The 23344-nt window shown below is 43.9% G+C and overlaps 1 protein-coding gene across 3 annotated transcripts; it reads right to left on the bottom strand.

Moving 5' to 3' along the window:
- Positions 1-2238: 2238 nt before the first annotated feature.
- CLDND1 (claudin domain containing 1) lies at positions 2239-19695 on the bottom strand. Of its 3 annotated transcripts, none has more exons than XM_055807993.1 (6): positions 19633-19695; positions 18970-19137; positions 14652-14953; positions 13343-13450; positions 12818-12955; positions 2239-12709 (listed from the first exon to the last, which is right to left on the bottom strand). In XM_055807993.1, exons 3-6 carry the CDS (start codon positions 14938-14940, stop codon positions 12489-12491), a joined length of 756 nt encoding a protein of 251 aa, XP_055663968.1. In that variant the 5' UTR covers positions 14941-14953; positions 18970-19137; positions 19633-19695; the 3' UTR covers positions 2239-12488. The 3 variants fall into 3 exon arrangements, with proteins under 3 accessions (XP_055663968.1, XP_055663967.1, XP_027645128.1); XM_055807992.1 differs by lacking the exon at positions 19633-19695 and adding an exon at positions 19412-19556; XM_027789327.2 differs by lacking the exons at positions 18970-19137; positions 19633-19695 and having other exon boundaries at positions 14843-14953.
- Positions 19696-23344: the final 3649 nt, after the last annotated feature.

The raw sequence follows: 23344 nt of genomic DNA, 5'->3' as shown, positions 1-23344 counted from the left end.
CCCTTGGGTCACAGCAACCCCACGAGCGCTACGGGCTGGGGAGCCGCCTGGGGGAGACGGGCCTGGGGGTGCTGCCTGGCGGCCGGCTGGCCACGAGCCAGCAGTGTGCCCAGGTGGCCAAGAAGGCCAACAGCCTCCTGGCTTGTGTCTGAACCAGCGTGGCCAGCGGGACCAGGGAGGTGACCGTCCCCCTGCCCTGGGCACTGGAGAGGCGGCAGCTCGAATCCTGTGTTCGGCTTTGGGCCCCTCAGTGCAAGAGGGACGCAGAGGGGCTGCAGCGTGTCCAGAGACGGGCAGCGGCGCTGGGGAAGGGGCTGGGGCACAAGGCTGGTGAGGAGCAGCTGGGGGAGCTGGGGGTGTTGAGCCTGGGGAAAGGAGGCCGAGGGGAGACCCGACGGCTCTCTGCAGCTCCCTGACAGGGGCTGTGGGCAGGTGGGGTCGGTCTCTTCTCCCAGATAAGAAGTGACAGGACAAGAAGAAACAGCCTCAAGCTATGCCAGGGGAGGTTTAGATGGGATATTAGGAAAAATATCTTCACCTAAAGGGCTGTCAAACATCGGAACAGGCTGCCCAGGGAAGTAGTTGAGTCACCATCCCTGGAGGTGTTTAAAGCACCACATCTACATGTCTTTAGGGATATCTTTTTGTGGCGGACTTGCCAGTGCTGGGGTAGCGGTTGGACTCGATGATCTTAAAGGTCTTTTCCAACCGAAACAAGTCTCTGGTTTTTTTCAGCTTTGCTACAGAAAAGCCAAATTCACATGCACACTTTTCCAGTAGCACTTGTTTTGTTTGTAGGTCTACTGAGGGCATCATTTGTCACTCGTTTAGTAAGTGTAACTGTAAATAAGCACATCCATCACTCAAAACATATTTCTCAGTGACCTCTGTATTTCCTGATATTTTAACCTTTATACTTTTCCTTGCTATTGCAGTTTGGCTATCCCTTGAGTGATAGTCAGACCACTGTCTAGTTTAAATTTGGCTTGGCAAGCTCACTATTCTTTCTTGCGCAGCACTAAGCACGTCTTCACACATTCAACCACCGCCAAATTGTGTGTTTGGTGCTTTGTTTCCTGTTTGTACAGGGAGCATTTTTTCTGACACTACTACTGAATTCATTTTTACTTATCTGCACTATTTTAATGCCAGATACGACCAAAATCTTGCTTTCTGAGTCACTGCTTGCTTTCTCTAAGAACAATTTTTTCTTTAATTTTCTTCTCTGCATTACCTTTTCTGGCTACAAGTACTGTACTTGGCTAGTGAAAGAACATTTCTGAATTTGCATTTCTTACTACCTACATGCAGGACTGGAGAGAGGACATCATATCTGAATTTTTGCCCACAGCTGTACTTCTGTACTTGTGCGTTTATTTTTCCTTGTATATTCAGGGCTCCCTTGTGCTATTTGTATCAAGTATCTCCGTACCACCATATAAAGGTTTAACTGGAAGCCTGATACTAACAGGTGCTTTGTGAAAAAGTAAGGATTGGAAATTTTCAACTGGCTGACACATTCCCTTCACCAATATTTTCATAAGCCTTCATACGATAAAGCCTCAGACAGGGTAAACTTGTGAACCTCAATGCACTATGACGATCTACAAAGCAAGGTAATCCCAGTGATTAAATGTGTTGGTGCAGTGACCTCCGGGGAGACATTTCTCTTACTTAGAATCACAGACTAAGATTTTCTTTGCCTCAAAACCAAACAAAACCTCAAAACAAACCTCCATATGCTGAAAAGCACAACATCGTTTCAAAACAAATTCCCTATACCACTGACTCTAGACAAGCAACAAAGTCCCAGAGTTTCTTTGTATTTTTCTATAAGACTCAGGGCAAGATTTTGAAACAAAATTAATACCTAATGCTAAAGTCTTAATTTTTTATTTATTTTTTTTATTTAAAGCCCTCAAAAAAGGTGTGATCTGGTCCTACTAGAGCTGAACTCACATTTCCTTGTGAGTCCTTCCAAGCATTTCCTTGGAACTACTGAATATGAGTAGTATATGACCTACTTCATATACCCACACAGCACATAAAGTGCCCATCACATCGACATGCTAGAAACTCTCTCCAAATTTAATTTTTTCTAGTTGGACCGGGCTCTTCTTTCTCTGGGCTTAACTGCTCATGATTTTAATGTTCTCTTCTCATTAATTTTTGTCACTATGAGAAAAGTTGTGCAGCATTCAATAACATAAGCTGGAAAGATTTCAAAGAACTCATCTGAGAAGCCAGTTGTAGAAAAAACTTTACTTAAAAAATAAAGACACAGAGAACAAAGGTGAGTTCAAGCACAAAGCCCCTCTGGTAAGACACAATCAACTCAAGTAGGGCAGAATCAATTGTTAGAACAGTATGATGAGAAACAATTATTTCCTATTTGAAAGATAATTAATTCTGTCTTAGAAATCAGTATCAAGGAAGAAAGCTTACTTAACTACCTTCATTTTCAGAGGTAAATTTCAAAGTTTTTGGGCAATCAGCTCATGAGTACTTCTGTGTGAGCAAGCTGAAGAAGGATACCGTCTCAGAACAGTTATGAATGTATCACTAATATGAAGCTGTCTTCTTTCCTGGAAGGCCAGAAGAAATATCAGTTTTATTGGTTGCAGTTCAGACTTAATTTTCTAAACCTTGTTTTTGCCGAGTTCTGTCATCTCTAACTTCTGATGCCTTCTTCTGACCTCTTTGATTTCAGCCTGACTCAGCATAACAAATATAAAAAATGTCACTGCACATCAAACATCTGTCTTTATTTCCCTACTTATGACAATTTTTTTACATCACTCCCTATGAACTAATTCATCAATGTCTAAAAGACTGCAAGTTCTGGGATACAAATACCATCTGTGGTCTCACTTCGTTCCTACAAGAAGTGCCATCAACGGGGCAGGAATCTAATCCGAGATGTATCATAGAGAGTAAATCAGCGCTGCTTCGTTACACCAACAGAATTCCTTAAAACACCACACCAAGGTTCAAACCAGTTATATATACACGAGTGAATTTTACGGACCAGATCTGTGCGGCATCATTCGAGCATCCACAGGATTTCAAGGCTGGTCATTTTGTTTGTTCTAAAACCAGGAGGAGCAAGTCCCAGTGCCTTTCATTCATCCATTCCAAAATCACCTAAAGAAGTCATAAGGCTTCAGCGCATCACATAAAGAAGATAAGATACATAATACCTCTCATTCATTGTATAAGTGATATCAATTTAAAAAAAAAAAAAAGAAAAAGAAAAAAAAAAGGGTAAGATGACCATGAACTGTAACACTATTTTGCTCAGGATGCACTTGGATGGCGATGCCTCCTGCAGCGGACACATAGCAGAGTCCCTGTCCTCTATGAGGCCTCTTTAAAGGAAACTTCTAAGAATCAGTATTTCAGCAACTCTGGCTTGAACAAGCCAAGATTCTAAAGTTATAAAGGAGAAGGAAGGACAATAATCATATAGACATTAAGTTTCCTCAGGCTTGTCTCAATGAAAATTAAATAACCCCCAAACTAAACACAGTTCAAATAAATATAATCTAAGAACATTTTTGGAAAATCGATGTAAGTGACTTTTCAGAAGACTCCTTGAGCCAGTGTCTCAGGTATAAGTAATCGGATCTTCACCAAATTTCACAGCATTTGAGGGTCCATGTTCAGTTACCTTTATTGGTATTTGTATTTTAGAAATAATTCTGTGACAGAATAAGCCAAGAAAGTCCCTCAGAAACGGTGTCTCTCGGTAACACTCAGCAGATCAGCCCTTGGGAATGTAAGTGTAGGGTTGAAATGATAAATAATCATCTAGCTCAGGATGAAGCATACCTAGACCAAAACACTTTTTTTCTGTCCATCAGCTTAGTTCTCCTTTACTACAAACTAAGCTGGTTACCTCTTGTCCTATCACCAGTGGATGTGGAGAACTACCAGCCATTGTCTATAGCAATTCCTTTCGTAAAAAAAGTTACTTGCCCCACTCAAAAGTCTTTCTTTCTACATAATGGCTCCATTGCTCCCTGCCTTGAAGTTTATGGTTTCTAAACATTCTAGAGGTGCTGTCCACTCCTCTCAGGATACCCCCAACCATCTACAACTTCAACACACAATGCTGGCTAAGGCTGAACACAGCAAAGTGAAGGACAAGTATTTCCTGCATCTTTCATGCATAACCCAAGTTACTACATCCCAGAATAAGAAACCTACAGAAAACATGACCTTTGTCTGAAATTCACCTTCCTGATTCTTCATTATCGTGACCTTCTTTGTCCCACTTATTTCTCACTGCTTCAAATAACCCTCAGGGTTTTCTGTTGGGCTGGGGAGCTTGAAATCAGTGACATCTTTGTTAGAAATCTTCCTTTTCAGTGAGAAGACAAAGGTGACTCCTATAATTTCTAGAAACTCTGGCAGTTAATCTAAAAATTACTAGCAATAAAGGAAAAACCTGAGCTGAATATATGATACAGCCTCTGAAAAATGGGTGGAAAAATTCCCCCCAATCTGTCTTTACCTCTAGACCAGAATCTTGGCATCGTGCATGATGGCACCACAGGGGTTTTCTTGCTCCATCAGTTGATCCCTGTTGCCTTGCCAGCTTGTTGAACACAAACAATGTCCTGATATCAAGGAACTATCAGCTCCCTACTGGCATCTCCTGGGGTGAAGATGACCCAGGACAGGGAGCAGAACAGAAGCAGACAGCTGGCAGGAACAAGAGCTCCTTTAGCCCAGACTGTACTATGTAAATCTTTTACTGCAAATTAAGGTCTTATTTCTCATTCTGTAAACACTGGATGCAGACAATTTAAACCATAAACTGAGCATCTGGCAGAGCAGAGCCAACAGCATCTAGGCCACATTAAAAAGGGGTGCCAGCACTCTAAAGGTGTTCATGGCCATAGCTGCATGCCCTAACAAACGTTCCTGTGCCTAGCATTTCCAATGAGCTGGCTTCAGGCTTCCAGGCGCACCCAACTGGGTGTGTAACAGGGATGTGGACAGAATTAAGGTCCTCTGAGTATGGCCCAATTCACTCTAAAGTGAGTAGCTGGTTTATTTATTGTGGTTAAAAAGGCCATGAAAGAGAGGGGAGAATCAGCGTAGGAGCTGGGAGAAGGAAGCGAGGAGACATGGAAGGGGAATAACAAGTCTATCACCTGCATGATGACACTCCTGTCAGCTCACTGAGGTGGCTGGAGGTAAAACACACCTCTGCTCCAGAACAGTTTTGGCTTCCTTTCCCGTAATGCTACACGCTTTGTGCTCCTGACGGAGGACCGCCCTGGCTGCTACAGCCGCCTCTTCAACACCAGGCCCGCTGGGGAACCTCACCCAGTATGTCCATGCTGTCCCTCCCACAGCTGATCCAGTCCTCTGAGCACTGTTCCTGAGCCACTGCAGTGGCTCCAGCAGGATGGTGAAGCTGCTCCAGAACCCGCAGCCCACCCTCAGGGTCTGCTCATTTCCCACTGCAGCCCGTGCCCCGCTCACCAGCTCCTCCTGCCTCACCTCCCAGTTTAGCACTGGGAGGCAGGGGTGACTCTGCCAGCTGCATCTCGCTACTGACACCACTCATGATGTCCTCATTGTGGCTGGTTTATCACTTTCCAGAACTCAAAGACCTTTAGTGAACCCAAGCAGTTCTAGCACTAGGCAGACACTGTGGTTTTATATCACTGCTGCTGCTGTTTTGTGTGGAAGTAAACATCAAAATGCAAATCAAAGCTAGCTAGTTAAATGGGTCACTTGAGTGCAAGGCAAAAGGGATTTGTTTGCAAGAGAAACGACTGCCACAGCCCCAGAAAGCAGAGCTTATTTCTGGTGAAGACAACCCTCACCCCTTTCTCAACCAAAGCAATTTAACAAGGGTTGGAGAAATGACTCGAGTAAGGAACTGGGATCACAAAAATCACCCCCACAAGTAGTTTGTTTAAATTGGGGAATCAGCAGTGGTAAGGGAGCACGGTCCAGTGCAGGGCTGAGAGCCAGGAAGGATTTGGAGAGGCCGTGGAACCTGTTCTCCGGCGTCTGCTATCGGTATCACCCATAGGCAGGAAGGCTCTGGCAGAGCTGAGGCATCACAGAAAATTAGCACCCGCTCTGCACTGCTACTGCAGCCCGCTCCTGGTGTCAGCCAGCCCACCCTCCAAAACACACATCACTTCGGTGAGGAAATGGTGGATTCAATCAACAATTAAATCAACATCAGCATAAACACATCAGACTGTCAGCAACGTATCACACAGTCAGCTTTGACACTCTTTACACGTGTTAGCCACAGGCAAATCCTCCGATAATGAGATTTCTTGGTGAATTTACATAAAACCCATTCAATGTAAAAAGGTACTGCCAAGGGCAGCTAGCCAACAGTGTCAGCTACCAGACTCTGCGGGAGGAATCTCCCAAAGAATCAAATTAGCTAAAGGTACAAGCTGTACTTGGCCTCAAAGGAAGGAAAAAACCTGTGATTGAGTGCAGTATTGATTTGGGAGCTTAGCCCACGAGTATACTCACGGCACGGCACGGCTGGGCTCACCTGACCCCGTGCGAAGGACACCCAACACTAACACAGCTAACACAAGTCTCCACCGCTGAGCTGGTGGGTACAGAAACGTGATGGAGCCGTATGGGCAGCTGCGCTCCTCCCTGCGCTCTGCCCTGGTTCCTCCGGGCAGCCAGCGAACCGGATGGTTCTTCCGGAGACCTTCACAGGGTTTTTCCATCTCTGTAACAACAGGGGCGTTGTAGTATCAACCCCTTTATCATGAGGATAAAAGGTGAACTTACAACGGGGAATGGTCCTCAACCACGGCTCAATCAAGTTAACATGCGGCAAAACATACTCACACGCATTCAGCTGTGGAAGCTGGGTGGAAAAAGGACTGATTGTAAAGGTCCAGACATGTGGTAGGTCATAACAAGGAGTTAGGAGGAGTCCTGCAGTGCTCTGGAAAGACTTCCCCGTTATTTACTTTTTTGAAAGGCTATTAAAGATGTTTGGATCAACCTTTGTTTTAATAGGTACTCCAAAATTTTAGAAAAAAATGCATGTCTGATATTGAGAACTAGTCCAAATTACAAATGTAATGGGTAGGTCCACTGAGAAGTTACATACGTACAGGTTTCCTTTTCAGTGACAAAGATACAAAATACAACAGATTATCTTCTTTGTAAACTTCAACCTAAAAAAGATAACATTCTAAAACCATTTAATATAAGACACAGTTAAAAAAAGGCAGATGAAAGACTTGAGAAAGCTGGGAAAATAAAGCCGCCTATAAAAAAAAAACCCACTATTTTTTTTTTAGGAGGGTTCTTATTAAGTAATAATAATGAATTTTTATTAAACAAAATGTTCTAGTTTTTTTGAAAACTTTCAATCTTCACCTTGGAAAACCCAAGGCTAGAGAGATGCCTGGATCCTCTGCAAAAATCAATTCTCATTTTCACCCTGGTCTGTACACAGAAGTCACAGAGCACAGAGACATCTGACACTCATTGCTCTAACCTGACCAATAAATAAACCGCTGTCCCTATGGTTATTTTTTTTAATGGTGATTTTAGAAGGGAGGAGGAGAGACAGGAGTAGAACACGTTATTGCTCTCAGATTTTTTCCAGTGGTCCTTGGTTTGTATCGAGGTTTGGCATGCATCACTAGGCAGACATGCGCTAGTTATGCAAAATTATACTTATGGCTGCTATTGTCATATCCCGACACCCATCCAGGCTTCCAGTTACGGAGTATCCATTCTTCCACTGCCATACCTGAATCCCAACTTGAACAAAGGCTTCACTTTGCACTCCGTAGTCTTGAAACTTGTAGTTTAAAAATATAGGGCAGGAATAACATTCTGCAGCAACGGGAGAGTTAGTAGTACACACACAAACTTTCGATCCTTTCCTATTAGAAACCAGGTTATAAAAAGCTCAATAGCTCAAAACTCTAGTTATTCCTGAGGAAACGGGGGGAGGGGGGCCGCAGCAGCCTCAAGATGTTATCCTCTCTCTGTTAAGATACACAATCTACTCAAGCTGGAAATACACACAGAGAGAGGTGGACAATCAGCCCAAGATACAACGATGACAAGATGCTGACAGTTCAGAACTTCCCTTTGAACAGCAGGTACTGGCTGAGCACACACGATGCCAGCAAGCAGGAAAGAGCTTTTCAGAGGTCACTGCCTCGAATCACAGAACTATGACAGCACTGCAAGAAACAGACTGTGAGCTGGTACGTAATTTGGTGCCAACCAGAAGTGACAAAGAACAGAAAAAAGAAAAACCTCGAACACCTTTCTCAAAACACACTTCAGAGCATTTTAGATGAGGGGAGAGGAGGCATTCCTTATCACTGTAAAGCAAAAAGACTGCAACAGACCTTCCATCGGGAAAGGACCACCTGGCCAGCACACAATCCAGAAGGAAAAGTAGATCAATACACATAACTTCTGGCACAACAACAGATTTAGAAGGGCCTCTTGGGTCATCCAAGATTCCGCTGTCACTTGCAGCCACAACATATTCTTCTTCTAAGTGCTGAACTGTCCCCTTTACACAACAAAACAGGTTTTTGTGTCTGCTCTATGCTGCTTTTTTATTAAAGTAGGGAAAATGGGATTGATTATTCTCCTGTTTTCAGTGATCCCTCCTCTAAAACCAGTGGGAGCTGTCTTTACAGTCACCACAATAAACCCCCTCTTGGCAGTTTCACTGACCAGCCTCTTCTCAGACCTGTTTGGAACAGGGGGGAGAGGACAGGGAAAACATCACTTTGAGTTAAAATAAGAAAAGGCTGCTACCTAGACTACACACTTTATTGCTCTGTGCAGCTTTCTGCTAGTCCTGCTTTCCTAGAGGTTTCACAGTGCTGGCAGGAAAACAAGCCCAACCCTGTGAAGAACAAACATTGTTTTCTCAGGGCATGTCTGAAGGACAAATGCAGCTTGGCCACCTCAGATTCGGGGGACAGAACTTTAATGGGTTTCGCCTAAGTACAAGAGGAGAATTCACCCACTTGCTTATGCCTCCACCGTGAGGGTGCCATGGGTGGGCAGGAAGGCAGTGGTGGTGGAGGAGCAGCAGCTGGCCTTTGCTATGCTGGCTACACAGCACCACACGGGGTGTTCGCGCTGGAGTCCTGGGAGCTTGTTCCCATACAGTGTCAAGAATCCTCAGTTCTCACTCTCAGTCTGATGGGATTCTTCCTCCTCCTCTTTTGTTTCTCCTTTTCCTTTGATATGCCTTCTCTTCACTTTCACTGGCCCACACAAGTGTGTTACAGATGTGTGCCATTCCTCCTATGCACACAGACACAAAAGGACAGCCCTTCCCCCCCCATCTACTTTGATCTCACTGTATGTATCTGTATTACCTCCACCCCCAACACTGAACCAGTATCAGTAAACACCTCCCATGGTCAGACCACAAGATACTGAGGAACGCAAATCAGCCTTTGATCTCACCGCTTTCTTGCAGAGTTGGAGCACTCTTCACTTTTCTGAGCAAGGGTGTCTGCGTTTGCATAGAGGTATGCGACCACAACCATACGCCCAGGCCTCAAGCTTCTCTTGAACACGGCCGGCCTCTAAATATGGCACAAGGATCTGCCAGTGGGGAAGGCCTCCTGTGCAACCCGCTCTGGGTCAAGATCTGTCTCATCTGTTCGTGAGCTTAACTATCTCTCTTTTATAGAATTACTCCATCCTCAGCGTCTACTGTTTTTTCATCCTCCAACCCCATTTCATGGACCCAAGCCAGCAGTCCAAGAACTCTTCTTCCTCACTTTACATCTTGAGCAAAGCACACAGTTACCAAGCAAGATGGCTATATGTAGATCCACCACCCCAGACAGACAGGGCAAGACCTCCTTCTTATGAAATCTGCCTCCCGCTGAGATCCATTCTGATGAAGAAATCTTTACGTAAGAGTGAAGAAAAAACCCAACCACATCACAAAAACCCAAACCAAAATACCCCCCTCCCCCCAAACCCTGAAAGGTGACCCTCATTTTAGTTACGTGGTCCAAATCAAGGATCAGTTAAAGACTGTTTTCTTCATTTCAGCATGAAATTTCTCTTCAGGGCAGAGAAAAACTGAAACATCTATCTCACAGACAATCTTGGGTTTGCTGGTAGTTAAATGATCAAGAAACGACTGACAGCACCTCTAACATTCCCTCTTCCCTCCATAACATTCCTTTTGGAAGCAAGAGTGTTAACACTTGCAAACAGATTTACACTTCAGAAAAACAGGTGTCTGATACAAGAGTAGAGAGCAAATGCACAGAATCCCCATTGCTCAGATTAAAATCACACAATATGATTAGTCTGCCAGCTCCTGAAAAAAGAAAAAAACCCACCCAAACTGTATTAGATAAAATAACCAGCAGTGTTTCCTCTCAAAGTGCAGAATAGTAACTTCCAGTCCTTTTGACCCAAGCTGAGGCTTGCATGCCCTAGTACTTCTGATAAATGAGGAACAAGACAAGCTGAGCAGTTATGCCTTATCTAAGTCAGAGATAACTAATGACTCTAAAAAAGCATCATATCAATACATATCAGCAGCACAAACTTCATTTACTCTCAGATACTGCACAAAAGTACCATATCCCCTCTCACGGGGTTAATACTGACCCAGACGTTGTAGAGAGGGAAAGAAGTTGTTTTAGGAGGAAAGGTGAAAAGTCATTCAACGGCAGGAGAAAGATTATTATCTTGAACCGCCCACTACTGCTTTTTCAGTGATCCTGGTTTTCATCATCATCCTTGTTTCATTTTGTAAAGATTCCAACGTTGATAATAAAGGGAGAAGTTGTTTGATCCTTATCACACACGATAAAAAAAATAAAGAAATGATACTAGCAGATATCCCTGATCTTCACGGAACTTGTGACTAGGGCTGTTTGCTGATCCAGCAAACCCAACCTGGGTAGAAGCACCTACTGAAAAAATAACAAAAGGCACAAACGAAAATATGAAAACAGATGAGAGATAAAAATGTCTATTTCTGTGTCATTCTCATTAACAGTATCTCACAGGATCTTTGCCATCACAGACTTACTCATTTTTTCAAAATTTATTTCTTCTAAGACATACTTCTAATATTAAGCATGGAGTAAAGAAATGAGGGGAGTTAAGGCCTCAGAAGTAAACAGTTTAGTCTTGGAACATTGTTTTCTAGTTAAGACATGCCACCCGGTCTGGCTAGAGTTGCAATGATTTAGAAGAAATATGTGCAGAAATTATGGGGTTTTGTGCCCCCCAATGATAAGCAGGAGAAAATATAAAGTTCACAGGAGCTCAAGAATTTAATTTAAAAAAAATCCAACATCTGTTTCTGGTGAAGTTTCCCTGAAAACAGAGAATGATGTGGACATTGGCTTTTCTTTCCCCGAGTAAAATTCCCTTCACACCATTTCCTCACCCTTCCATCAGATTCATGCAATGCTGAAAGTTTCTGAGCTTTTTTTTTTACTTATTATTATTTCATTTAAACAATAGGTTTGGGGCAAGTTGGGAAAAGAGCAGCACCTTTTTAAAAAACCCGGTTGTATGCTATATAGGATAAATAGGTGAGCTTTACAAAAAGTTAGGTTTATATATGTACATATACACACACTAAATGAAATTCGAAAAAAATTGTGAGGGGTCGTTTTCAACACAACGAGGAAGAAAAGCCTTATTTCACAGCAAGCAAAAGCACCACAAGTTAAGATTAGAGTGCACAATCACATGTAGTGCCGATACCAAACCAGCCTGGGTCCTGGAAGCAGTGTAGCTAAAGCAGCCTCCACATGGGCCAACTTATCCCACTCCTTGGCAAAAGCAAGCACAGTCTGTGCTCAGGATGGTGTGCTGTGCAGGCACTCCCACAGCCAGCTGCTCTGCCTGCATCCATTTTGGCTGAAGTTACAAAAAGTAGCAAACTAGTGAGAATAAGAGACCCAAAGCTAAGCTATAGAACTGATTTAGCTACAGTATTTCCATAACAGAGGTTTCTGAGTTCCCCCATGTCTCTTGGGTGCTCTCCGCAGGTAGCGCCTGCTTGGGTCACACAGCAGACAGCTCCCGATTATTTATTATTTGTGAACCGAGGTTCCCACTCCTGCCTACCTGCATCTTTTCCTATGTCTCTTTCACCCCACACCACCACTCCTATTTCTTCCAGGCTGAGAGGGTAATAAAGTTAGGAAGGGGTATGTACAACTAACCAAGGCGATAGTCAACAACGAAATGAAGCTTAAAAAATAACAGTAATAATAATTCTTAAAAAAACCAACAATTTAAAAACCCCTGTTCAAGTTCTGCAGACTTCTGGCAGAGTTTAGTCATCTAGCCCAGAGGTCTTTGTCTTCAGGGCCTGCACGCTAAATTGTCTCAACTGGCAAGAAGCACGCAGTACAAGGTAAAATTCTGACTAAAAGAAAAAAGTAGTAAGGGTTGGGGAGAGAAGAGGCTATAACATGGTACTTCAGCAGCAGCACTTATGCCACGCGGTACGCTTTCAAGAGAGTGAATTCCTTTCTGTTGGTGCGAGCCGCCCAGATGAAAAGAGCGGCTGCCATAAACTGCAAAGGTGCTGAGACACAGGCGAGGCAGAAGGACCAGCCAAATTCACCTCTCACATCATCAGGCAGGGGCAGCTTCTTATGGAGCAGCTCAATCCCAGCTACGTAGCAGCCAACGAGGCCCAGTGTACAAAGCCCTGGAGAAGGAAGCAGCAAAGAACAACAAGCTCGCTGGTGAAGTGCTCTGGCTGTCACTACGAGCTTCTGGAGGAGGGAGGGCAAGTGCTGGATGGCAGGAGACCTACCTGCTAGGAAATGGAGGACTCCAGTGGCAATGGCTGGGTAAAGGCTGCGACAGGCACAAGCACAGAGCCCAATCAGAGCCCCAAAGCACATGAGGCCCAGGCTGACAAAGGGCAGTAGAAACTGCAATCGCCAGAGATCTGCATGTGAAAGAAACACACAAGACAAGCTGTTGAAGATGTACTAGAAATTGATTTTCCCCTACCATCTTACAGTCCTTTCTACTCATGCTGCTTCTGCTTTGTCAGACTTTCTACATTCATAGCTACAAAGGACCAAAGGCTCCACGGAAGTACGAAGAACTTCATTTGTTAACTCCCAGATTCCTATACTGCATTCATGGGCAAAACCTTTGCTAACACATCTAAGTTTTCCTTTTAAACTTTAACCTACTGCCCGTGCTACTGTAAAAACACAATAAAGGGAGAACAAGATACAGATGCTTTCCTCACCAGTGATTATATTTGAGAAATGTCCTTTCTCTTTTTTTATCCTACTTATTCACCTGCCAGAAGTGAGACACTTACATGTACGATTCAAATCCGTGCCACTATTGTGATTTCCAGGCTCTATGTACTTTTCCATAAACTGATCAGAGAGGGAAAAACTGATGCAGTTTGTAGTCATATCAGTTTCTACAGGGAGGAAAAAAAAATAATATAAAAAAATTACCATTAGGTGTCTCCCCCAACGTCCCCTTCCCAATCATTTGAGCTGGGAAGCTCCACAGAGTTCCATTTGAGAGAGCCGAATTACCTCTCAAAACCGATCTGTAAGAAGCCTTACCATAATGTAGTTAGTGTAACATGGTTACTGCAACGAGGGACAGCATTTAAACACACAGAATCTTCAAGCCTACCTGGGTTTTCCACAGAGAACTGTGCCACGCTTGACAGACTGGCAAAGAAACATGGTGTATGATGCTCAAATATGTTGTTACACATTCTTGTACTCAGAGTCCCTTAACTAGGCTGTGCTTATCTCCATGGGCAGAATGTGGTATCATACCCAACACTTCATTCAAAAATTGGATGGAAAGGACTATCTAAAGAACAGAAATATTTCCTTCTTTACACTAAATGTCTCCCCTTTTATCCCTGTTAAATTTTGCTTTGAGAATACTATTGAGCAGAGCTGGTTTAAGCATCCTTCAAAAGTAATTTCGTTAGAGAAAAAAAATATTCATGCATGTAATGTTTTTTCTCCAGAAAGTGTTTTGAAAATACATTTTTTAAGTGTTCCAAACGAAGAAGGGCTTCACACACACAGTAAGTGTCCAAAATCTACTCTGAAGCAATCAAAATAATTGCTTACCACACTTTTTTAGTGCCCAACCATAGCGAAAAAGAATACACATATTTCATTCTATATCCAGCACTATGGTACAAGGAATCCATAATGTACTGAGGCAACAGTGGGACATTTGTGACATGCAACCAAAATGAACAGCTAGCTAAAAGGACCGAGTGCCCCCTTGATAAAGTAGTATCTTTGTCCTGTTGCTGGATCCCAAGACCTCTCCTAAAGAGACAGTGACTGGTAGAGCCACTTTAACTGTACCCCCAGTTGGACAGCAGATACAAAAGAAAACCAAGTTATACCAGAATAAATTCAGATCAAGTATCATGTGTCAAATCCAGAGTCTACAGCACTGACAGCCACAGACCAGTTTGCCTTTTGCTTCTTTAAAAGTTTTGACTGTCTTCATTAAAAAACAAAACCATGTAAGCTAGAAATAAGCCTTCTGGAGGCACAAAGTGTCACAACGTATGTTCTAAGGAATTTAGCACATACCACCCAGGCAAGCTAGGGAAGTGTTAATTACTCCAGAGATACCTGGTGGGCTGTACCAGTGAGAGTTTTTGGGTACAGTGATACACCTCCGCCACAATCCAACCGTGCCGTTGCACCGGAAGAGTGCATCTGTGTAGGTCTTCTCATCTGCCTCTTCGCTGACAAATTCCTCCCAGATGCTCCTACCAGCTTCACTAACATTCTCAGCTGGGGACAAGGTGTGGTATTCGTACCAAAAGTCGGTGCCAATTGAAGCTGCCATATAGATGGTGGAGATGAGGCTGAGAACACAAGCAATTACTAGCGCTGTAGCGAATCGGTTATCCATCATGGCGCCCTTGCAGCTGTAAGGAAAGAGAGGGTCAAGTGAGTAACTCCTCTGACAGTAAACGCAAAGTTATCCCAGCAGTGTCAAACTTGTGACATCATTCCTCTTATGCAATGTCCGCTCAGGTTACACGTCTTCCTTTTCCAACACGCTGGAATCAAAGGAACGCTGAGCTAGTCAGCATCCACCGGATCCCCGAGTTATCACCCTTCTCCCAGCCACACTGCGCTAGCTGCTCTCTCTGAGACAACTGACAGAGCAACAGCAACTCTGTCCCCAGAGCAGATGACACAGCTCACACTCATCTGTGATCCTGATTGTAGGGAATCACAGAGAATCCATCCACAGGGCCCAGGCAGAAGACTTATCTTTCCTTAAGAGATTACCAAGGGTAGGAGTTATTTTTAGCCTGCCATCCCATACGGCTTTCACAGCTTGTGTTTACAGCAAGGATAAGAACTACAAGGTGCCAAAAAAGCTCTTCCAGACTGTTCACAAAAGACAGCCATGCCAAGGTGCTGGAATGCCTTTAGGGAAGCAGCGAAATGTATCTAGGCACTAGACACAGAACATGAAGCACACATTGAAAGACAAATTTGGAAACGACTATAAATGCTGCAATAACACCACAATACACACAGTGGTATTTCTGAAGAACTAAACCAACGTAGCAGGGGTGCCCTGCTCCACGGGAACAAGATGACAAGAGCTTCCAAAGCTGAAAGGCCTTCATGCGCTAGCATGAGACTTTGTTCTGGCTCCCTGTATTAGGGGTCATTTATGCCCTCCTTTGCAGGGTTGGGCTCACAAATGGCGTGAATTCAGGGCCAAAGGAGGCACGGGAAAATAGAGATACCACACATGCTTACACTTATGACAATACTGTGACTTTAATGAGTAATCAATTGCTAATACATGGAATGTTTTGCAGATAGTGCAATATGTCAGAGGACTCCTCTCAGATGCCAGTTGTTCTAATGCATTTTCTGTGCTTGATTAAATTTATGGATCACGATGAATTAGGCTTGATGCACTTGCCAACAAAAAGGAAAAAAATATCCCACCAATTGAAGTTCACTCAGCAGCTAGAGCTAGCCTGGTGACACAAGCTACTATCTAATCAGCTCTTGTCTATTGCTTGCTCTACCTCCCTTCTCCCACATACTTTAATCAAAATATTTTGGTCTAGTTTCTTTGCAACTGAATGAACCACAACTGGAAACACCAAATGCCTTAAACCACAACACTCACAAGGGAAAACACCACTGCTCAAGCCGGACCTGCCAGTAAGAAATTCTGGACTATGAAACAAGGTGAAAATTAAAGCAGGGAGTTTCAAAGGCACCGATATTTGCTGCTAATAATGCCATTCTTATTTCTTTTTCTTCCCATCCTCTCCTCTTACTTGGTTGAAACTGGCTAACAGGGTTGGGGAGGAGAAAGATGTGCACCCATATCATTCCCTATGCTTAATTTCTATATTAAATGAGGCACGCTCTCTGTAACGTCTATCCTTGAACTGCAGCCTTAGCAACAGGGCAGGACAGGATTGATTTTTGGTGAACTGACAAACAGCACCCATTTAAAATACTGCAAGTTTGCATACCACTACTGTACTTAAAAGTTTACAGCTTGTGGATTATTATTTATGAGCCAAGACAAATACTGAGAGGGTGAAAACGCCGTATCTGGGCTTATTTATCTAGCAGACACATAAAAGCAAATTCTCTGTGCAGCGTTTAACTTCTGGTTGTGTAGTTCCACTTTCCTTTGAGATCCTAGCATCTAGCTCAAGGTACACAGGACACTGGATGAGTAGAACAGGGAAGAGAGAAGGCTGCTGTATAGATCTGACCTCACTGTTCATCCCCACTGAGCTCACTGAGGGATTCCCTCCCTTCCCAAACCTCTCAGAAAACAAACAGAGCAAGTGGCATCTCCAGGGCCAAAGCTGTGTGGCCTGGCTCTGCCCAGCTGAGCTCAGAGTTGAGCAGGTCTTCTGGGAACTCACTCTCAGGGCAAGCAAAACAGGCTGGCGAGCAGGCTGGTCTGGATTTTCCACTATGTTGCAGTCACATTCACTGCAAGAGGCACCCTTCTCTGTAACAGACTCCTCTCTTCAGAAAGGGCGCTCTCTGGAAGGAGGAATCACAAGAACTTACAAGCTCCATCCTCAGAATAGTGTTTGGTGAAAAAGAACATAAGCAGGACATTATTGGGCCATTGGTTTGCTGCCATTGCCTTTTAATATAAATGCTTACAATAACAAAGTCAACTTTGTACCTAATATGCAGAAAGAAGAGAACTGGCTCAAAAATCTTACTTTCAGGTACAGCATTCCTGGTGCCAGCTGCAGAGCACTGGTGTTGGAAATACTTCTATCAGAGCATCATTAAAACACAATGACAGGCTTCCAGCAGCCTTCCGTGCATCGGCACACAGTGGACTTAGCAGAGTTGATATCAGCTGGCAACCAAGAGCAGTTCACAAGCAAAACAAAGGGTTAAACATCAAATGATAAATTAAAGCACTGTCCAGTGTTCATTACCCATTTGGTAAAAGGGACATTGCTATCTCCTGATGTTCAAGCCTTATAATGCACAACTCCAGGATAGGTGGAAAGCAGCTGAGGTGGCTACAGTCCCAAAATCTAGTGGGTGGCTTTGTGTGGCATTTGTCCCAGAAATGGGACACGTGGATTTTGAGTATGGACAAGACAGTGCCAAGGCAAGAGCACACTCCCATTTCCTTATAATAAAGGTGTGTCCCCCCACGCTTCTGCTGAACGCTTCCAACTACTTACAGAAAAGATGAACTCTACAACACTTTAGGCAAATTTTGAACTACAAGTTCTTCCCGCCACAGTGTAGTAGACTTGACTACCCTGCCCATCCACTGTAAATATCCAATGCATCTTCATTTACAGTAGACACACCCCCACTTAAAAGAGGTGTCCTTTGCTCTGCTGAAGAAGGAACTATTCTTCCAGCCGCAGGCAGAGCTAAATGGGAGTAGTGAGCACAGTCAGGAAGAAATAGTTACCAGAGAACACCATGAAAACAGACACTGCATGTTTGTGAGATTATGCCAGCCACACTTTGCAAAAGGTTCTATGCAGAACAATACGTAGGAGGTGCCTTAGAATAAGCTTACTTATGAAAAAATAACATTACTACTACTATGAAGATAACCATAATTATAAAGACATAACAATTGCCAACATATAGAAATACTTTGCCTTTATAGGGTGTCAGCAAGAACCTTCATTTTTTTTACAAAAGGTTTGTACATATGGCCCTGTCAGCACATTTTATTCTAACAGTGGAAACTATTTCAAACAAGTTATGGCTGAAACTAAGCTATGCAACAAATATAAGACAACCCAAGGCAGTAGTAAACAAGCATTCAAGCAGAAGTGCTTCACAGGATATTGTAATTATACTCATTTTTAAAAGAAGTGAGAATGTAAAAAGTTCAAAGCACCAGCTCATAAAAGAGAAGGCAAAGGCCAAACTAGCAGCAACATTCAAAGGAATGAGAAGATGCACGCACTTCACAAAAGTGGGGGGCGGGGCGGGGAACAACCAAAAGAGGGCAAGTCAGTAGAGCTGAAAAATAAAAAAACACAGAACAATATAAAAGCAGATATTCTGGCAAAAAAAAAAAAATCAACTGTATGACTGGAGAACACGTAAGTATTTTAAGAAGTTACTGTACTATGGCAGAAGGGAATACAAAAACAGGCATACTTCTATCTTGTTACAGCGATCACTCCCTTCAGCCAACAGTGGGCCACCGCATTAAAAAAGCTCCTTTTACCTGACATCACAGAAGAAGAAGTCTGGTGTGCTGGCATTTTTTCAGAAAACTTGCTTGCAATCTGACAGCTCTTTGGGAAAGCAGAATAGGCAAAAAGCCTAAGAGAAGGTGTAAATGTGGGTAGAGGGCTGGCTATGGTACTGAACAGGATCCTCCTTTTAACACTCAGGGTAAGGGAGGGTAAGGAAAGCATGCTACCAAACACTTTTTTACCTTCAGAGGTCTTCAGAGTCCCTCAGGACACACAGCTCCAATGATGTGAAGTCACTTAGAGACAGTGTTGTTTGCAGCAAGCGGAGAGCATGAAATGCAAAGCTCCCATCTGCCCTAACTGTTCCATTCATTCAGTTTCTTCAACACCACCGGTTCACGGAGAGTGATCTAGAAGTAGAAAGCAAAACAAACAGTTTGAGATCATAATTTTATTTTGAAATTATTTCACAGAAATCTCTGTCTTACTCGTTAAGGGAAAAAATATTAAAAAGGGTAGGAAAAAACCGACTGCAAAAGCCCTCAGGCCCACAGCACCGTGCCCCACCGCGATCAACCCAGCAGACGGGCAGCACCGGGGCAAGTGACCGTGTGAAGGCGCCCCCCCCCGGAGCCCCGCAGCCGGCCCGGCCGCAGCCGCCCAAGAGGTGCCACCACGCCTCACCCGCCGCCAGCGCCAGGCACGGGCCGAGCCGGACCGGACCGACCGCCCCCCGGGGCGCTCCGGCCTCCTCAGGAGACAGCCCTGCGAGGGGCAGCTCCCGCCCAGCAGGGCCGCCGCGGTTGGCAGACAGCAGAAGCCCAGGAGAGCGCCTCAACCCACCGCCCCTCCGCCCCCTCCCGCCCCCAATAACCGCCCCGGGCCGCGCCGCAGCCGCCGCTCACCGCCGCCCGGCGCCCCCGGCCCGGCCCCGCCGCCCAGCTTCCGCCCCGCCGTGCCCAGCGCCGCGCCCCGCCGCGCGGGGCACCCTGGGGGATGTAGTTCTCCCGCTCTCTGCCGGCGCGGCCGCGGCTGTCCGGCCCCGCGGCACCATGGGAGCTGTAGTTCGCCTCGCCCCGCCCCTGCGGCGCTGCCGCGGTGCCGCCTGGGAGTTGTAGTTTCCCGCCCTCTCGCGGTCGCCCACCCCTCTCGCCTTTCGACGGCCACCGGCTTCCCCAGTGCCCGCCGCTGGGCAACCCGCCTCGCCTCCTCCCCTCGCCCACCAGTGGGGTGCCCGTGGGGCGCCTGGTGCCTGTCACCCCAACAACACCTGCAGGGCCTGGCTGCTAACACAGACCCAGCTTGGCTCAAACTGCGGTGGCCCAGCCCCACCCTTAACGCCTCAGTACCTGTGTGAGGCGCGGCACTGATTAATGCTGAAATTGCACACCTGCAAGAGATGGGTGCTTGGGAATCAGGAATCATGGTCCCAACCATGGGGGTCCTGGACCTGCTGTAGTTGCCATAAGTTTTCATAGAAAACCCAGAATAAACAAACTCATGTCTGCAATTTCAATTGTTCTGTCTCCCCCTGCGGCCATATGGCTTACATTTCTTTCTTTTTTGCTTGGTTGCTTGTAAAAATGGTGATATGATACCCTGGCTGAATGACTTAGGAAAATACCAGGAAAAAAAAAAAAAAAAGTAGTAAAAATTGCAACAATCAGCCATACTGGCTCCATGCCCCAAGTCAGGCATTTCCCCCCCATCCCTGGTACACATACCATACAAATTACAAGACGACTCTTACAAGCGGTTAACAACTGCCCTGGCTGAGGCACCACCACACCCAGTTTTGATTTTATCAGCCTCTAAACCAGCAAACAAATACTCTGAGAAAACAGATTCCCATCCGAGGTTTTCATGTGTCTGAGGAATTCTGGGGAGCAACTTCAACCAACTCCCCTCCCAGAGAAGCCAGGAAGCATTTTTGCAGCAAGGTAAGAAGCTAGGATGGCATAGGTGAAAGCAGTGATATAAGAAATCTCTCAGACTCAGTGCGAGAAAATACTTTTTTTTTTAATTTAAAAAAATAATCAGAAATTATACTTAATTAAGAAACCTCTGCCTATGCGCTCCACCTTTCCAGTTCACTGAACCATCTCACCAACACCTCAAAATGCAACAACTGTCTGCAAGGGTGTATTTTGTGGTCTGACTGGGATTTATGCTAGACTGAAATATTTAACATCTTTATCAATGGCCTGGAAGAAAGCAGAGTATCACTGATAAACTTCACAGATGACATGAGGGCTGAGGGAAGGGTAAATAATGACATGGGAGAGGGCACTGGTACAGGGTGACCTGATCATTTGGCAGCAGGGGGCAAGCAAACATGCCTTTCAATAAGGTCATCTATGAGCTCATTCACTTAAGAGCAAAGAGTGGAGGCTATATATATATATATATATACCTGACATAAAACTTTATCCTGGGAAGCACAAAATGAAAAGGACAAATGGGTCATGGTGGATTACCAACCGCCAAGACGGTGCTGTGGCAAAAAAACCCCAACTTTCCTGCAACCTTAGACGGATAAACAGAGAAATCACAAGGACAAAAGAGCTGCTGCAATCACATGTCTAGTTTTGACGTGTTGATAAAGTAGAGAGACACCTGAAAAGGGACATGAAAATCACCGAGCAATGAAAAAACCTCTCCCAGTGAAATATCACAGAAATTCAGTCAACTTAATTTACTGAAGAGAGAGCTAAGGGGTTGCAAGACCATAAAATACATGTAATAGCAATAGGGAACCAAAAAATGAGTAATACTTTTTTCAGTATACCTGGCAAAACGATCAGAAGTAGAAAACATTAACAGAAAAAATTACCTAAACCATCTGTATTCTAAGCCATGGAATAAGCAGAATTGGAACCATTTACTGTAAATTGTAGTGAATTACTTAACACTGGCAAGTCTATAGTTTTTTCTCCTACAAGAGATAATCTCATAAAAATTAGAATAAATTCTAGAAAAATTTTGCAGCCATTGCTACTTCCATTATTGAATTAGACTATAGTGGCCTCTTCTTTATAATCTGTGCTGATCAATATGATGTGTGCAGCTGCTCAAAAACAAACAGAGGGAAGGCATGTGTTTTCATTTTATTTATTTATTTTCCAATATTCTCTACAGATTTCACTTGGTTTGGTTGTTCTGGTTTTCTTCCTGGAAAAAAAATACCCCTCCATATAACCAGAGTAACCCAACAAAAATGTTACAAAACGAATGCACAGAGTCATTCATTGACAGCACCTATCTTTTTTCATTTTCTTTTCACACCTCCTCAGTGTGCCTCAGCAGAACCACCGGTTGATCAGTTCAGCTACAGAACAGGATCATTTGGAAAGGTTTTCAAAGTAAAAGTTTGCCTTTCTGTGCAAAAATGGTGGCAGTTTGCACATGAAAGCATGAAGGCAACAATGCATACGGCTATAGCTTAAAAACTGTTCCTGCTTCTTGCAAAAGTGAAGTTTCTTCTATAGCAGACCTGGATCATGTGCATTAGTTAGTACCTCTAACAGAAGTTCTCAGGAACTGACAGAGTTTAACATCAGCGCTGCAAACAAATCAAACAAACAAAACCCTAACATTTTGCAAGAAATGTGTCATACAAAATTTTTGTCATTGTAGCTCTCACAGTTTAAGAAAATAAGTAAACATTTGTAGGAGGTGGCACCATCTGTATTAAATGAAGTTGATACAGGATGAGAAACAAGAAATGTAAAACCTTCATATATCACATTTGCTTCAGGAATTATTGATTCAGACTTGAAAAAGGTCTTCAAGAGTCTGCCTATTTGTTCCAATACTACTAGTTAATTTACTACAATATATTGCCTCTTGCAACAAGTACTCTCTTTGTAATACTAAAAAGGGCAGGTTTAGTTTTGCTATTTCAAGCACCGTCTATAAGCATTTCCCATAGCCAGAATGAACAAAAAATCCCATGGATTTCCCTCAGACCTCTTTATACAGTCTCCCTGGTTTTATTTCTACCTTCTGTATTTTTCTATCTGTGGCAAAGAACACAGCAGGCTAAGAAAACTCTACCCTAATTATAATTTTCAGAGAGAAGACCTTCTGATGTGCTTCTTTCAAATATGATAAACAGCACAGGTTCACTTTAGTGATACCTGCTTGTTCTCTAAGTCAGTGGTCTCCAAATCTTTTTATCCATGCACCCAATCAGTAAAATTTTTTTCAGCATGCACTCCTAATACATGTATTTTTTATTAGAATTATACACATGTACTACTGTACTAATATATTACGTACATTATAAAACATAGTAAAAAAGATTAAAAACAATGAGATAAAGAGGAAATAAACACCATTTAAAAATATGTATTAAGTGTACAAAAAATGCTTTCTTCCCACACTGCACTTTGTAGACCACTGCTCTCAATATGAAACTACTTCAACCTACCCCAATGCATTGTCTCAGTGCCCACAGTTTTACCTGAATCAGTTCTACCCTCTCCTCTTTGTTCAGGGGTGAAACTTCTCTTGGTTAGCTTACCTCTGAGCCTGCCTTCACCTAGGTTACAGCATAGTAGGGCAGTTTCAGCCAATTTGGTGGGTATTTTTTGTGATTTTTTTAATTAGGTCTGC

This window comes from Falco peregrinus, chromosome 6, assembly GCF_023634155.1.
Source record: "Falco peregrinus isolate bFalPer1 chromosome 6, bFalPer1.pri, whole genome shotgun sequence".
NCBI classification, from domain to species: Eukaryota; Metazoa; Chordata; class Aves; order Falconiformes; family Falconidae; genus Falco; species Falco peregrinus.
Note: the sequence above shows the minus strand (reverse complement) of the source record. Positions and strands in the feature narration are given on the sequence as shown.

What these genes read in the sequence shown, in the direction of transcription:
- CLDND1 (XM_055807993.1), bottom strand. Translation starts at nt 14,940, where the DNA reads ATGATGGATAACCGATTCGCTACAGCGCTAGTAATTGCTTGTGTTCTC. An exon ending in TCACTGGTACAGCCCACCAG is followed by an intron (nt 13,451 to 14,651) that starts GTATCTCTGGAG and finishes TCCTCCCTGTAG; the next exon opens with AAACTGATATGACTACAAAC. An exon ending in AGTCCTCCATTTCCTAGCAG is followed by an intron (nt 12,710 to 12,817) that starts GTAGGTCTCCTG and finishes TTCCTTCTCCAG; the next exon opens with GGCTTTGTACACTGGGCCTC.